Consider the following 16,683-nt stretch of genomic DNA (forward strand, 5'->3'; position numbering starts at 1 on the left):
ACCAGACTAACAACTTATCCGCCAACTTAGCTGCTGCTTCCTCTACCTTTCCCGTTTAGACCTCTAATCCTCGGGCTGCGACCAATGCTCGCGTCGAATACGCGTCCGCCCACCTCTCTGTGCGTGTCGTCTGACGCCAGTCTTTCTCTGCAGGTGCAGACGTGTCTGTCGTCTCTCTGCCAAGTCCTCTTTTCCACCCGTCTCAGGACCGGACGCACGGAGGAGAAGTCTCTCTTCCCTTCTCGCCCGAGGATGCATGTCCATCTTCGCACGGACCAGTCTTGGCGCCGCATGTCCGGCACCGACAAGGCGGGCTAACCGTCTCGTATCTACGGAAATCAAGTAAAAATAGATATAGACCTTTAGGGACACAAGGGAGAGAGCAAAAGTTTGGCGACTTAACTGAGAATAACAGAAGAAAGACGGCTAAGAGAAGGGAAGGAGGGATTTTGGAGCCGGCATTCGGGTGAAAACGGGTGTATATGAATGGATAGAGGCCTCAGCAAGACACGAGATAAAAGCGGAGAGGAAAATAAATATTGAAAAAAGAATGACAGGTGGACTTTAAGGAGAGCCAAAAATAGCAACCGGCACTACTTGGAGCGCAAGTAAGAAGAGGACTCGGATCTGATTTAGCCAGCTATTTGACTCTTTGAAAATGAGCAGTGGTAACGTGATTTTAGGGGCCAAGAAAGCATGGAGCTTTTTGACATTTAGTTTCATAAGTCCGTATTTGCTTAAGAAGTACGGGTGCAGAGTGAAACTGTTGAGCGGTCTCCCTGAACTCTTTGAGTCTGACAAACTTGATTTGTGGGTAGAAAAGTTTTCCAGGGCCTTTGAGGAGGAAGAAATAAACTCGTTTCACAAGAACAAGAGCTTTAGTATATACAGACCTCTGTTTTGGATACTGTGGAGGCCGATATGCAACGCACTGCTTTTGAAGCTGTGTTTTGACGTCCTTACTTTGACATCATCGGTAATCTTGACCTACTTTTCAATGTCGTCTACCAAGGAAAAGACCATTTTGTCTTCGTTTTGCATTTTTTTTCTGGTTCTGGGTAAATTCTTCTTCGACTGCCATTCCAGATTTATAACTTCCAGGGTCTGTTTGAGGGTTGAGGGCTCACTGATATGGATGGCTCTAGACAGAGTGGTGAGGCACAAAAGCGTTTATCCAAAATTGCCAGATCCGGCTTCTTGTTCAAATATAGACAGAAATAGTAAACTGATTGACAACTGTCATGGCGACGGCAGTATTTTAAACGACAAGAACTCCGGCAGCAACCATGAATTCCACGGCTTTGACTGTGCCGAAAGCACCGATTTTTCTGAAAACATATCTTATACTAGAAAATCAATGTTGCTCAGACAACACGAGGCCAAGTTTACCAGCAGTAATGCAGCAAACGAATCGTCAAATATATTTAACTTAATAATTGGAGATGCATCTACAATCGAAATGTTTTTCAGCGTATTTGTCGATTTTTTACTGTTGCCACTACGTTTATTTATGTCTTGGTACGTGCTTTCTAATATACTGGGAAACACATCCGCTTTGCCTGCAATTATCACATTCTGCGTTGTATTAATTCTGAGCTTTCTATTTGAAATAATAGGAGCGCTGTGCAAGGAGCCTTTTATGGTGAACAGGGATAAAAGGATAGATAGGTGCCATGAGGTTTTGACTGAGATGAAATCAATTAGATTATCTGGTTTGGAGGACGTTGTTATATCCAGAGTTAATGAATCAAGGGAAAAGGAGCTTTTCTGGAACAAAAAAAGATTTATCTACAGTAGAATCGCGGCTTTTACCGATTACCATCTCAAGATGTACTCTCAATATGTTTTGTTCATGCTAGCATTTTACTACTCGCATAAAGGGTCGTCAAGTAGTAGCGGTGATTTGGTCCATACTGGTGCATCAGCTCTTCAAATACTTGTGCTTTTGTCCTCTAAAATAAGAGGTCTCCCGACTAACATTATTGAGGGTGTTATATCTCTTCAAAGATACGAGAACTTTATTAAGAAGTATCCAATTGATAGATCATTTCCTCTTTTAAATAAGAAGATTGGCAATAACAAGAATGATTGTTTACATTTTTTTGGAAAGGGAAATTCGAGGCTAGTTAATTCGAAAAAAAGTGGCAATTTCCCAATCTCATCTTGTTTGGTATCTGAAACGAGTTTACTACTAGACAAAATGCGTGTCGACGAAGGTTATAAGGATTGTGGTGAGCGACTCGATGCTGATTCTCTTTACTCAAATAAGCAAAACGCCACTGTAGTTTTAATTAAAAATGGATTCTTTACATGGAGTCACTTTAAGGGAAGACGTATTGGTGAGGTTATTGTTCCAGCATCAACCAAATCACAGTCTCAATATCAAACTCCATCCTTATTTTTAAGTAATAGATCGAGGAAAAACACAGACTCCAATGATTCACTTTCTTTGCCTTGTTCATATTCAAAAAACAGCAACAGTTCACATGAATATGATGATAAAAACCATAGTAATTTTGATTCCGGCAGTTGTTTGAAGCAATTAACTCTTTCTTCGTCATTATCTCTTTCTTCAGAAAACTCTTTCAATGAATGCAAGAACAACCGTGCGGGTGGTAAAAGTGATAATGTTGTAATTTCAGAAAGCAATTCAAACTCTCAAATACCACTCACTTTGTCCAATATAAACATAAAGTTAACTTTAAAAGAATGTATATTTATCATAGGTGAACCCGGATGCGGTAAATCGTCTCTTATCAAAGCAATTCTGGGTGAGATACGGTGCGTATCTGCAGAAATTGAAGTATTACCAGAAAATAATGGCTCTATTATATCATATTCACCACAATCACCATGGATACCTGGAGGAACTGTACGTTCAGTTATTCTATTTGGTAGAGAGTGGAATAGGAGTAAATATGAGTTGATTATAGATTGTTGTCAACTTAGGGAAGACTTTTTGACGTGGCAAAATGGGGATTTAAGAACCGTAGACGAAGGTGGCTCCTCGTTAAGTGGTGGTCAAAGGGCTAGAATATCATTAGCGAGAGCTCTTTATTCTCTTCCGTCCGCATGCTCTTGTGTAGACGAAAGAATACGTTTGGAAATTAGACACATTTCAACTTACGAATCTTATTTATATCTTTTTGACGATGTATTCGTAAGTGTTGATCTTGAAGTTGGGTTTAAAATATTTAACAGACTATTCGGTCCCAACGGTCTTTTACTTGGTGTTTCTTCTATTGTAGCCATTAGCAGCGACAGTCTTCAACACTATATGAATGGAATTAAACATTGTCGTGATAAAACTGACGAAAGCAAAATTTGTAGTGAATTTGATTCATTTAAATTTAGTGTACTTGTATTGAATTCCGGCAAGACTGACTGGATCGGAAGTTATAACGACTACGAAAAAAGCATTTATAGTGCAGGTATAAGCAACGATGTTATAAATAAAAATACCACCAATGATAGTGTCAATCATAATCTGACCAGAAATAACGTTTCCCTCTCTTGTTCCACAAACTTCAATTCAGATTTAATTTGTCATGAGAGCGAAGTAAGTAACGATTTAAATAAGACTGATATACCATCTTTGAATGTTGAGGATCGCCTGGATAGTACAGACGCTCAATTTGAGCAACTGTTACTTACAAGCGACTCCCAAATAGAGGCCGAGGACACTGCTCTTTTTAATGGTAAGACCGAATCGAGATTCCCTGTTAAACTCTCATCACTATATCCTTATAAATGGTATTTCACTTTATTGGGATCAAATTGGGTAACTATGTTTGTAGTGGGATGTTTGGCAAAAATAACTATCGATAAAGTGTTGGAACTTTTATTTGTAAACAATCCTAATGAGTTTCAAAAATCGCCGTTTCAAATGAATAGATTTAGTGTTTATGCCTCACTAGCAATATTAACTGAAAGCTTTATAAGTCTTTGTATATACTTGGGTGAAGCTGGTGGCGGAGTTAGAGCTGCTAAAAAATCACATGAGATATTGCTATATAAGATAATATACTCACCTTTTTGGTTTTTTGATGTTAATTCTGTTGGAAAAATATTAAGCAGATTTAGCTCCGACATGCTCGCAGTTGATAATTGCATTGTGAGAAGGATAACTGCTGTTTTTTTACCATTTATAGCACTAATATTCAACTTTTTGTATGTGTCATACAAAGTTCCGCTCACAATACCACTGGAATTTATGATTATATACTTAATATTAAAGGGAATTGGAAATAAACTTATATTGACGTATAGAGATGCCCAAAGATGTGCATTACTAGTACAATCACCACTATGTAGTATATTCTCAGAATGTTTGAGTGGCAGTACTATTATAAGAGCGTTTTGTGCAGAAGACTTTTACTTTAAAAAATGTGGTAGTTTTGTTGATAAATTGGAAAGGTCAAGATTGCTGCAGCACGCCGCTTGTCAATGGGCTTGTATAAGAATGCAACTTATTTCGGCTCCATTAACATTACTCGTATCTTTAATAGGTGCATTTTTTATAAATAATAAAAGTTCTTTGGTTTTGCCTTTAATATATACCATAGGCTTTGCTGAAAATATAAATGATATTATATTTAGACTAATCAGTTTGGAGAAAGACATGTGCTCCGTTGCAAGAATATATGAATACATTAAGCAGTTGGATGATACGAATACATCACAACCTCAAATTGTACTTGGTGATTCCGCTATACCGGATAAAAGAATCGGCATTTCCATTTCAAATTTAGAAGTTAGATATAGAAGACCGAATTATCGCGTTGATCCTTGTTTATTGAATAATACGCAATTAAGCCAAAAATTACTGGATGAAATGTATTTTTCGCCAACACTTCGAAATATAAATAAATTTGCAGCTCCTAATGATCATATTGGAATTATCGGTAGAACCGGGAGTGGCAAGTCTACGTTCATAATGGCTTTGTTTGGATTTGTACCAACTACAAATGGCAAGGTGCTTTTAGATGGAGTACCTATAAATCAACTTCCAAATTCGACCAGGAGAAAAGTAGTTGGTGTTCTTCCACAAGTACCACTTATTCTCAAAGGTTGGACCGTTCGCGACTTTTTAGACCCGGAGCACAAACATTCTTCCGAGGACCTATGGGAGGCACTTCGAATATGTTGCCTTTCAAATACCATAACATCTTTACCCGGTGGGAAAATGTTAGACACTGTATTGGTTCCTGATATTGAAATACGTTCATTTAACAATAAATCGTCCTTTGGTTTCCAACTAAGCAATATGCTTTGCTTCCGTTTTAATCACTCAAGAAATAATTATTATTATAATTTAATTAACAACCATAAGGGAGGCAAGTTTACCGATAATGACAAAAAGTCAACCCAAAATGAGAAGAGCATTGACAATCTTGTTGCCAGATATTTATCCGATTCGCAACTCAGATATCTATCCTTGGCAAGACTGATTGTTAATGCACGTGACTATAGACTTATATTAGTCGATGAGCCTCCGCCTGATAACTTTGATGAACACATTGTTGGAAGAGCATATGTTCCCGTTCATGAGCTTATTAGAACGTATTTTCCCCACTGTACCGTATTCGTTGTAGCACATCACGCTGCCTCTTTGCAAAAATGTAATTCTATATGGGTTCTTAGGAATGGAAGTATTGACAATGTTGTTGAACCAAAAGGAATTGTCACGCAAGAATACCTTGCTCAACTTTTAAAAAACAAAGAATAGTCTAATACCTTGAAGTGTGATCGGACGAAAAGTTTGGATGAACAGCGTTTGTTTATTCCAATTATATTGTTATTCTTCGCATATTTAGCTCAATGGAGCTTTTTATTTCTTCATCAAGTTTATCTGTGCAGAAATAGACGATTTAACTAACCCTTGGAACATGAAATTCCATTTAAGGTTGTCTCTTCTATCAGTTTTAGCAAGTTTTTCATTTAACAATAAAGGTATTTAATAGGTGTTTTGTCAATGCGAGAACAATATTTTTCCTTTCCATTTCTACTCTCTCGTTTTTTGCAAAGTTAACGCTCTTCAGGGTCAAATTTACGGTGGTGGCAACCTAGAAGACGCTCGGTTCAAGTAATTCATTCCCAGAAACACCTAACCTCGCTATAACTTTTGTTTTACATACAGTTTCATTCTCTTGAATCAACCCGCTATCTGAGTTGGCTTTTTAAAAAGCGACTCCTTTGATGGTGTCGAATATCCGACTCCACAGCAAGGTTTTACTTCAGTTATGCGAAGTCAACTTATTTAGTCAAAATGTGATTTTTAATGAAATTCATGCTCTTCATTCCCCACACTATAATGCATGCATACACTACAGCCAATTAAAGGGAACAAAATGCATTTTTGCGCGCCTAACGCAGTGTTTGCTCAAGTGAATGATGGAAAAGCACATGCGCTTCGTGCAACCCCACAATAAAGCGCAAAGATAGGAACCGACGGCGGACTTTAGTTTCTTCTGATCGTTTTAAGCTCCAACAATGGTGGCGTAAACGGGGAAGTAATAACAGAAGGAGGGCAGCAAAACGGATGCACCAACAAGTAATAGAAAAGTGGTGTTATTAGTGGTGACAGCTAAGGTTTGAGTCAAGAATCTCGTCTACAAGACAAGCTATACGTGTGAATTAAGTGCGCTTATTGAAATATTCCAACAACCAAGCCCATTCAATGTTAAAAGTGCTTATTGTGAGTTGTAGAGCATTATTACAGATCTTTTCTCAGTTAAGACTGAACTGCCGAGTATCCCTATCTCTTTGTTAATTTTTAGGTTCTTTTTCCCGGTTATTTTTTTCAATGCAAAGGTGCACCTTTAATTTTATTAGTTGAAAAAATATCTACCATATTATAGGCGGCTCGCGTTATAATTATTGAATATATATTCAGTGTTGGTATATAAACATTTGTGTATACTATAGTGGCTCTTTTGTATTATGGGTAAATTTATATTTGTATTCAAGAGTAAGTAAAAATATTCAATATAAAAATATTTAATTGAAAGTTTCTTCGCAAAAAAAGAAACTGAATGGGAATAGGTCGAGTTTTAAACAAGTAACAGTATAAAGCAGACGATAAAAGGTGTTTAGGCTAACTGAGTTTCAAAAGCTTTGAACAAAGGAAAATAGATAGATAAAAATCACCTATTAATGGTTCAGTCTTTCCACAATTGTCATTCGAAGATATTAAAATAAACTAACAATATAAGGGTCTTTTTGCAGAATTGTTTTGTTTCCCAACCAGCATTTCCCCATTTTAAGTGCGTGTATTTGGCAATTAGGGTTTCGGAGGTGAGTGCACAAAAACAAACTTAAGTACTATGTTACATTAAATTAACCTGAAATATAGCCAGGTACAGGAGCGCAAACGTTCGTTTGTTTTTGACACAATTAAAGAACAGAAGCAGAAAAGAATGCAAATTTACTGGTAAACCATTCAAATAGCCACCAGACATTTATTTATGCAACAAAGTACATAATAATACTTTGGTTTTTGCTTGACTTACCACAATAACTATATGTGAAATGAAAACAAAATAGTCTATTTGATACAGTACACTGGATATTTGGAGAATAAGAATATAGAGTTAAACACGCACTTTAATATCGTTTTAACATATAAATGTGCATTTGTGGTGTAATTAATGGATATATATATGCATATATATGTATATATGCATATATATATCGCTAAGGAACTGTGAACATTAATGTTGAACTTTCTGAGTGAGGTGTGTCTTTCGAAATGGAGCAAATATATAACAAACGACGGCAGTAATCCGGGATATCCGTTTTTGTTTAGAGGAGACTCACCATCAATATGGATAAACAAGCTAAGAGAAGCATTTACCAAATACGGTGGTAATTCATTTTGGAGTCCGATATTTGATGTATATGGAAAGTCGCTATTGATTGCGTTGATGTTGAAGTTACTGTTTTTGCTATCATGTTCTTTGTGTTCTTACATATTTGGAATTGTTGTTTCAAACAAACAGGGAGTTGTTGGGTCCTGCGTACTAATTGTGTTTTCGTATTTGTTGAAGTCTGTGTTGGATGCCCACAACAGACTTTACATATCGCGACTGACTATTAGAATAGAGTCTGGACTAACTGGCGTCATATTTCACCGTTTGCTGTCATCACACAGGCAAAATAACATCCAAAGCTTAAGCACTATTGAAGAAAGAGCCCACGACACTTTTGAAAACACTTCAAAAAAAGGTAGTGTTAAACTTGAAATACAATTCACTCCTCAAAATTGCAGCGGTAGTGAGAATCTGAACCCTACTAGCGGTTTCGGTCACAACCAAGAATCCAGTTACAATGACGGGAGTAGTGCTGGATGTGATTATACTTACTGCAACGACATTAGTCTAAAAAACAAGGGTTCAGACGAATTGAACACTGAAGATAACGAGGACGGAAATAGTGAGGTACTGCAGGGGTGCAAAAGGTCGTTAAGGTATTTATTGTCGGATCCGGATGTGTTTAGCATGTTGGTTGGAGATATAACATCGGTTCAGTTTTTCTTGAATTCAATAATAGACATAATGTTGTTGCCTATAAGCGTATTTTTGACATGGATGCTTTTGAAAAAGCAGGTTGGTTTCATGGCAGCACTCCCGGGGATAGCTACGTTTATGCTTCTACTGTTGACAAGTTTTGGATTCCAGATCGTAGGAACGATATACAAAGCACCATTTATGGAGAATAGGGACAAAAGACTATCACTGTGTCATGACATATTGGGTGCGTTGAGATTAATAAGGATAATGGGAGCAGAGGATTTGGCTTACAGCAAACTGGTTCAGAATAGAGTCACAGAGACACACTACAATAAGAAAAGACTTATAAGAACGCAATTAGGGAGTTTTTTGGAGTATCATACACAAAAGACAACGCAACTAATTGTGTTTGTGTTATTTTATGCCTTTAGCAGCGAATCTTTGAACATAGCGTCTATATTAACTTCAATTCACATACTTCACTCATTTTCGTCTCCAATAAGGGGAGTCCCTGTAACTTTTATAGAGGGCTTAATATCGCTTTTGAGGATAAAGACCTTTATTTCCTCCCACTCCGACGACTATACCTTTAGGTGCAACACAAACGAGGATGAGACAAGCACAAACTGTGACTTTAACAATTTAAATATTAGGGACGACAAGGTTTTCGATTTTTTTGCAGAGAGGAACGGGGGGATTGAGGAAACTGACGAGCACTTAAGCAACTACAATAAAATACAGATATGTAGAGAAGAGAGGGAGAACTGCACTGATTTCGAGTTAGTGAGAGGGAGAAAGGAGAAGGAAAGGACATTCGTGGTCAAAAGTCACGGAAGGCAAGCTGTTTTGTCGGATTCTATGGGGTTCGGATATGCGGAAAGTGACACTAACGGCGTGACCGGTCACCTAACGGAGTCCCAAAGAATAATATACAACTATTTGGAGTGTGATAAAGACACCAGTGCGAATTCCAAAGGCAGATGTGTGATAATAACAGGAGGATCGCATGGATGCGGTAAGACTTCAATAATAAACTCGATCTTGGATCAAAAACACGATGATTCTTGCTATGCATATACAAATCATAATTCAATATGGCTTCCACAAGGCACTGTTAGATCATCTATTTTATTTGGGAAAGAATGGGACGAGGATTTATACGAAAGGGTGGTGACAGTTTGCCAGCTAAAGGACGATTTCAGCTCGTGGAAGGACGGGGATTTGAGAGTAATAGACGAGGGTGGGTATTCATTAAGTGGCGGACAAAAGACGAGGGTGTCGCTTGCCCGTTGTTTGTACTACATAAACGAGGCGTCTTTGTTTTTATTCGATGACATATTTTTGAATTTGGATCCAAACGTCTCGATTAAGATCTTCAGTAATCTATTCAGCGAGAACGGTTTTCTTGTTGGCTCTAATGTTATACTGACGATTGATCTAACTTCTTTACTGTACTTCATGAACAACACAAATATGGGTGGCCGTGACTGGAGCTGTATGTACATTGTCCACCTTAACAACCATAATGTGTTCTTTTCTGGTCCCGTTTACGACTATGTTTCCATGATCAATAGAGTTAAAGGCCGCTTTAATTTAAACGAGAAGGATCGCTTTGAGGAGCGTGATGAATGCGAGAGCAAGCACGCGGAGGATTTGAGTCGCATGCGGAGCTTGGATTTTGGAATTTCACCGGAGTCCAGGGGAAGCTGCGATTTAAGACAAAACAAGAGTTGCATTGAGCTCAACAGAGGCGAGGGGGACGGTTGCAATAGCAGTATAACGAGTTGCAGTGACCATTCCCAGGATGTTTATGTGGACGGTCAGTGTGGCAGTGACTTCGTACACTGCAATCCCTTCGGCTGTAGCTTGAGTAGAAGAAAAAGCAAGAGCTGCACTTTTGACGAGAGCAGTTACGACTTTGGCGAAGACAACTTCAAACTCACCGGCAAGCCGTTCTCCTTTTCGCACTCGTATTCCTATTCGTCGCTTTTCAACGCAGATGCCAATGGCGGGAGGAAGAGGAACTTGTCGCTGGAAGACAGCGTTTCGAGACTGATAGGAATGGTTAAGAGGAGAAGGATCAACAGGAGGAAGAAAACGAGCAACGACATTGAAAGTCGCAAAAACAGTGCAGGTGTCAGGTACAACAGCCAGGATGAAAGGGAGAATACCGGGGAGCTTGAGATAATACAACACATAAACAGTCACATTTCTACCATAAGCAGCAAAAACTTGAGTATAGAAAGTTTTCATTCACTCATATGCGCGACTCCAAAATCGAGCTACGCAAGCATGAGTTACAGCAACGGTAGCAACGCCAACAACAGCTCAGGCAGATCTGGAAAACCCTCGTTCAACAACGGGAAGACCACCTTCATTAAATCTTCGGAAGTGGCCCAGGCCGAAAATCTTCCATCTGATTTGGTAGCGGAAACGGAGATTATGGAGAGGATTACAGGAGTACTGGGGAACACGCATTTAGAAGAAGAGGATGGGGACAGATGTAGATCTGGCGGCAAGAACTCTGCAGGCAAAACTTCAGAGGAGAATCTGGACGGAGCCAACAAACGCAATTCAGTTGTGCACGAGGCAGACGGGAGCGCCATTTCATTCTTCTCAAAATTTGGACTCAAGTACTTGTTTGGGTACTACTACATTAGCAAGCTGGGAATTGCATGCAGCAACAAAAAAGTATTTAAACATGACCAAGACGGCGCGGTGTATGTCATAGACGCTTTTGGCGTAGGAAAAAAGAGCCACTTTGACGCTCATTTTTGCGTTTCTGACCAGCCTTCTTATATTCCGAGTTCCGTTATGGGGGGAGATGGGTACAGCAGTGTCAACGGTATTGCGAGTGCAATCAGAGACGGCACCAAGATATACATGTGGTATCTTGAACTTATTGGAAAAAGGTGGTGTATATTTCTTCTGTTGTCTTGTATACTTAAGTCCATACTGGACAGATACTCCGATGCATACATAAGCGGAGTGGAAGGCGGGAACAGCAACTCTTACTTTATAATTGTGTACGCATTAATAGTTACCGCTCAGGGGTTGCTTGGTTCGTTTTTGTTCGTAGGGGAGGCAATTGGAGGCCTCAGGGCCTCAAACAAGGCCCACGACCAACTGTTGGAAATCGTGTTTCACTCGCCTTTTCGGTTTTACGACTCTACTCCAGTCCAGTACTTGATGAACAGACTAAGTACGGACATACTTGTGATGGACGAACTGCCCTTGAAGAAGATCGCGTCTGTAATAGTGCCGAGTGTGGACTACATCATTCAAATAATAATGCTCACGTACATAGTGCCGCTTTCGCTTCCAGTTACACTTGTTGTAATAATTACTACATATAAAGCGGTTTGCACAAGTTACATCACGACTAATGTAAGGGCTCAAAAAACTGCACTATCAGTGCTGTCTCCAATGTATGGTTTGTTCTCGCAAATTATTAATGGTATCGTTACAATATACGCCTTTAACGCGCAGAAGCACATGATGAATCAATTTTACATGCAAATAGAGCACTTGCAGCGAATAAGGCTGCTTCAGCACATATCCAGTCAGTGGGCGGCCATTAGACTGCAGGTTTACACGATTCCACTGGTGGTGTTTATAGTTCTCTTTCCGATTCAAGAGAATAACCTGCGGTACCTCGCTCTTTTGTATTCGCTTTTTATTTCCGACACAACTGGAATTATAACATACAAGTACTCGTCCATGGAGAGGGACATGTGCAGCGGAGAGAGGATATACCAGTTGGTTTCTAAAATAAACGACAGTGCGTTTAGAAGCAACAACACCCACATAAGCGGCTTTAGTTCCTTTAAATATGCGAAGGGTGGGAACAATTGTTTGGCTTCTGCAGGCCTGTCTGTTGGAGGGAAGAGAGACTTCGGTCCGGCTTACAGGTCCATCCCGGATCAGAAAGAAGCAAATTTAGAGTGCGGAGGAAAGAGCGAATTTGGTGGAAGGACCGGATTGGTTATTGCTGACCTAGATGTGGGTTACTACGACGTTAAGGGGATACTCTATAACAGCATTTTGAGCGAAATAAATGTGAATGTAGGACCTAGTCAACATATTGGGGTTGTGGGAAGGACGGGATCCGGGAAATCCACGCTTGTTTTAGCGCTTCTTGGATTGATAGAGTACAGAAAGGGCCAAATAACTCTGGACAACCTTCCGATATCATCGTTATCTGTTCGAGAGCGAAAGGAAATGATTGGAATCCTTCCCCAGACCCCATTGGTGCTGAAGGACTGGACGCTAAGGGACTTTTTAGATCCCTATAATGAGTTTTCCGACAGTGAGATTTACAACGGAATAGACAGATGCTTTATTGACGGTAGCAAGAAAAGTCAAGGGACTGACCTGTGTTTAAGTGTTAATTTGCTTTCTGAATCGCAACTCAGATTTTACTCTATTGCCAGGCTGGTCATTAATTCCAAAAAATACAGAATGATCCTTATTGACGAACCTCCTCCGAGTCTGAGTGGAAATTTTGGTCTCCAGAATAATATCAATCTAATTGTGAGCACGCACTTCAAACACTGCAATGTTTTCATTATTGCCCATCATGTTGACTCAATCAAGTACTGCAATTGCGTATGGATACTTGCAAAGCGTAAAATTGCGAACATCATTCATCCAAGTCTTATTCCAACTCAGCTTGACCTCGCTCAAATACTCACTGACTATGAAAGACAGTGAGTCTTCCTTTTTTCGTCCGAAATATACGATGAATAGAAATAAGCCGAACTGTGGACCATTCCAGACTAGCTTCCATAAAGTCAACTTTACGAAGGAATGCGATCAGCGCCAATTATATCATTCTGTTGCCAAAGTTATTACTGTTTTGATTTATATAACTTTAATCTTTTCCTTGGTTCAATTTGTCCTCATTTTTCCGCATGCATACATACATGTACACTCGCATGCACTTGGCATTCGTTGTTTACTTGCTACACTCAATTGCAAGTTCTGCCTTCTTTTTCTCTTATTTTTGGCCACTTTCATTCGTTGTTTCTCTTTTAAGCTCACCCTACCTACTTTATCTCCTTCACTCGTTCCGCTCTCTGCCCCTCACCTTGGTTCCGCCAAAATGGTGTCACCAGCAATTCAATTAGTTCAATTAGTCATGCATTATCTACATGCCTGTATACGTGCTACACAGTTGTGTGCTTATCGCCTTTTAAGAATCTGGATGCACTTTAATTTAACGCGTTACTTGGAATACAAATTTAGAAAGAGAGTGCCCGAAAAACGCCTCACATTAGGCAACTGTTGGCACCTGACCGTGCCATGGAGCAGGAGTAACCTGGCCAGAAGCATGCGGTGCCGCCCCCGCCAAACTGCGTTATACAATGGTCTAGTATTTAATATAAAAACTATGGCATTGTTATCAAGTTTAAATAAGTAGGTAAATATATAGAATAGGGTTATGTATTAAACGTAACTGATTTATGTACGCTATATATGTACATTATACGTCATATACATTATATATATATATATATATATAGCATACATTTGCAATACTAAATATTTGTCTCGTGTCTTTAATGACTAGATAAGAAAACTATAACTTGGCAGTGGTGGCATTTAAACAAGATATAGGAGTTTAACATACAAGTTGAAATTAAAACTCAACTAAGAATTCTCCCTTTGTTCTTCTTCTTTCCATCTACTTGAGTCGGAATATAACGAGGCTCTCGGTCACCCAAATCCAAAAATTGGGTCAGGCATAAAAAGACTGGAACTAGTTTGGATACCGGTTAACTAGACTCCGCTTAAACTATTTGCAACAAAGAGGAATGGAGCACGGGAATAAAAATTGAGGTCAGGGTATAGTAGAAAAGCGAGAGAACAATATACTATTGAATTGAGACTTAGCTATAATCGAGAAGTGGAAAATGTCGGGAGACAAAAAACTATATGTGCTCTTTGAGAGTGCAGCAGGATATTTGCTCTGTACTATAAATAACTGGGAGGAGATAGGACAGGTAACGGAAACAGTTATAGAGGTTTGCGGCGATCCTATGAGATTTGGCCAAATAGCACAGTTTTCGTCGTTCTATCCGTTTTTAACGGCAGAAATGGCTCTTGACAATATGATAAACATACAAAGTGGAAATGTTACAGACGACTTGAAGACATTCTTGACTCAAAACTTACCTAAAAAGGTTAAAAAATATAACCTGGGAGTGGGTGACGTATCACTGGGTAAAACACTTTCAGAACAAGGATATCCGGTATTAATAGACAAGAATATAAGTGAACTGTTAAGAGGAATAAGAATTCACTTTACGCGAATAGTAAAAAACTTTGAGAATGGGAACAATGTAAGCGACTTGCATAAGTTTCAGGTTGGATTGGGACACAGTTTCAGTAGAAACAAGTTGCAATTTGACCCAAATAAACAAGACAAGGCAATTATACAGGCTATAGCTCTCATAGACAGACTGGACAAGGATATTAATTTGTTCACGATGAGATGCAGAGAGTGGTACTCGTGGCACTTTCCAGAACTGTTTAAAATAGTAACGGACAGCGAGAAATACCTCAAATTGCTGTCACTTATAGGGAATAAAGATGAATTCGAGGACAACGACGAAAATAGGAAGAAAATATCCAAAATAATTAAAGATGAAAGCGTAGAAGAGGATATATTCAACGCAATACTAATTAGTATGGGACAAGATATTACTTTGAATGATATGAGCATGATTAAGAATTTGGCAAAACAACTAATTAAACTACACAAACAAAGGTCTAATTTAATTGAGTATCTGGCCAATAGACTGCACAATGTTGCTCCTAATCTCCAGACGCTGCTCGGTGATATACTGGCTGCACGTTTAATCGCTCATTCTGGAGGTTTAGTCAACCTCGCGAAAAGCCCTGCGTCAACCATACAGGTTTTAGGAGCAGAAAAGGCCCTGTTTAGAGCACTCAAAAGCAAAGGCAACACGCCTAAATACGGTCTGCTGTTTCAGTCCACTTATATTGGAAAGGCTTCACAGAAAAATAAAGGCAAAATATCAAGATACTTGGCAAATAAATGCTCAATTGCCTCTAGAATAGACAATTTCTCAACAGACAGCAACTCCTCAAATGTATTTGGCGAAAAGCTTAGACAACAAGTCGAGGACCGTCTTAAATATCTTTCAGAGGGAATCTCCCCACCTAAGAATATAGATATTATGAGACAAGCAATCGTGGAGAACCGAGATGTTTTAAAAAACCTCTCCTCTAATGTCGAACAAAAAAGTTCGAAGAGGCACGATAAAAAAAGAAAGAGCAAATCCAATCAAGACAACGCCGACAGTTGCAATATTGAGAAATCCGAAAAGTCTAATAAGAAAAAAAAGTTATGATAAGAATGGCTATTGGCTTGTGTTCTTTCACCATTGTGAAAAAGGGAGGGGGTGCCATTAGTTACTATAAAATCAACCTGTTCTTTCATACCTATATATACACAAACGCATATTTATACTATTACCGTACATTTTTGGCATTATAATGTTTCACTCGAGTTTAAAATTACGTTTTTCCTTTAGATGCGGGAAACAAGTGTTTGATCTTATTGTTACACTTTCTAACATAAAGCGACGTGCATAGTAAACATTGAGGTGATGTGATTAAAATGTATTTGCTACATACGACCTTCAGTATACACACGGTGTATACGGTTTCCTTTGACGTTCCGGTGCAGTTTACTGCTGCATTGCAGTGACTCTGAACGGGACTGGCCAAAGGTGACCGGGAGTGAAATATTTTTTCCACCGAGATCTCTGATCAATGTTTTAACTGTATTACTTGGCGTCGTACGGAAACGCGTCTTTATTTACCTTTTCTTTCTCTAGTTACTCACCGATTTAGTTATTTATAAGAAATTCCTGCTCCCGTTTACGAGAATTTCCCCACATCTCCCCACAAACCACGTCCCGTAAATGTAAACAGAGGTTCCCTGACCCGGCAGCCTAAAAAACGCATGCATACGAGTACACAACCAATACAAACCGGCGCCACGCGCCAAACGCTAGTTTAGATGGGTGAGTAGGATTCCAGGCAGCAATATGAATAAGGAACTGAAAAGCAGAGAAGGAAAGTCAGAGAGACCGGTGTCGCTTTTGCCTTGTATTTGACCAAGTGAAACAAAAGTACCCCA

The 16,683-nt window shown here is 39.1% G+C and overlaps 3 protein-coding genes across 3 annotated transcripts; all 3 read left to right on the top strand.

The window, feature by feature from the left end:
• Positions 1-658: 658 nt before the first annotated feature.
• Positions 659-5,728, top strand: FG386_001799 (uncharacterized protein; the record flags this gene model as incomplete). Its single annotated transcript, XM_067341192.1, has 2 exons — positions 659-5,562; positions 5,644-5,728. The coding sequence occupies 2 exons, from the start codon at positions 659-661 to the stop codon at positions 5,726-5,728; spliced, it is 4,989 nt and encodes a 1,662-aa protein (XP_067197154.1).
• Positions 5,729-7,715: 1,987 nt separating this feature from the next.
• On the top strand, positions 7,716-13,223 carry FG386_001800 (uncharacterized protein; the record flags this gene model as incomplete). The annotated part of the gene is made up of 1 exon (XM_067341193.1): positions 7,716-13,223. The coding sequence occupies one exon, from the start codon at positions 7,716-7,718 to the stop codon at positions 13,221-13,223; it is 5,508 nt and encodes a 1,835-aa protein (XP_067197155.1).
• A 1,202-nt stretch (positions 13,224-14,425) lies between these two features.
• Positions 14,426-15,889, top strand: FG386_001801 (uncharacterized protein; the record flags this gene model as incomplete). Its single annotated transcript, XM_067341194.1, has 1 exon — positions 14,426-15,889. One exon carries the CDS (start codon positions 14,426-14,428, stop codon positions 15,887-15,889), a length of 1,464 nt encoding a protein of 487 aa, XP_067197156.1.
• Between the last annotated feature and the right edge of the window lie 794 nt (positions 15,890-16,683).

The sequence above is a fragment of the Cryptosporidium ryanae genome, assembly GCF_009792415.1.
Source record: "Cryptosporidium ryanae isolate 45019 chromosome Unknown contig_28, whole genome shotgun sequence".
Classification (NCBI taxonomy): Eukaryota; Apicomplexa; class Conoidasida; order Eucoccidiorida; family Cryptosporidiidae; genus Cryptosporidium; species Cryptosporidium ryanae.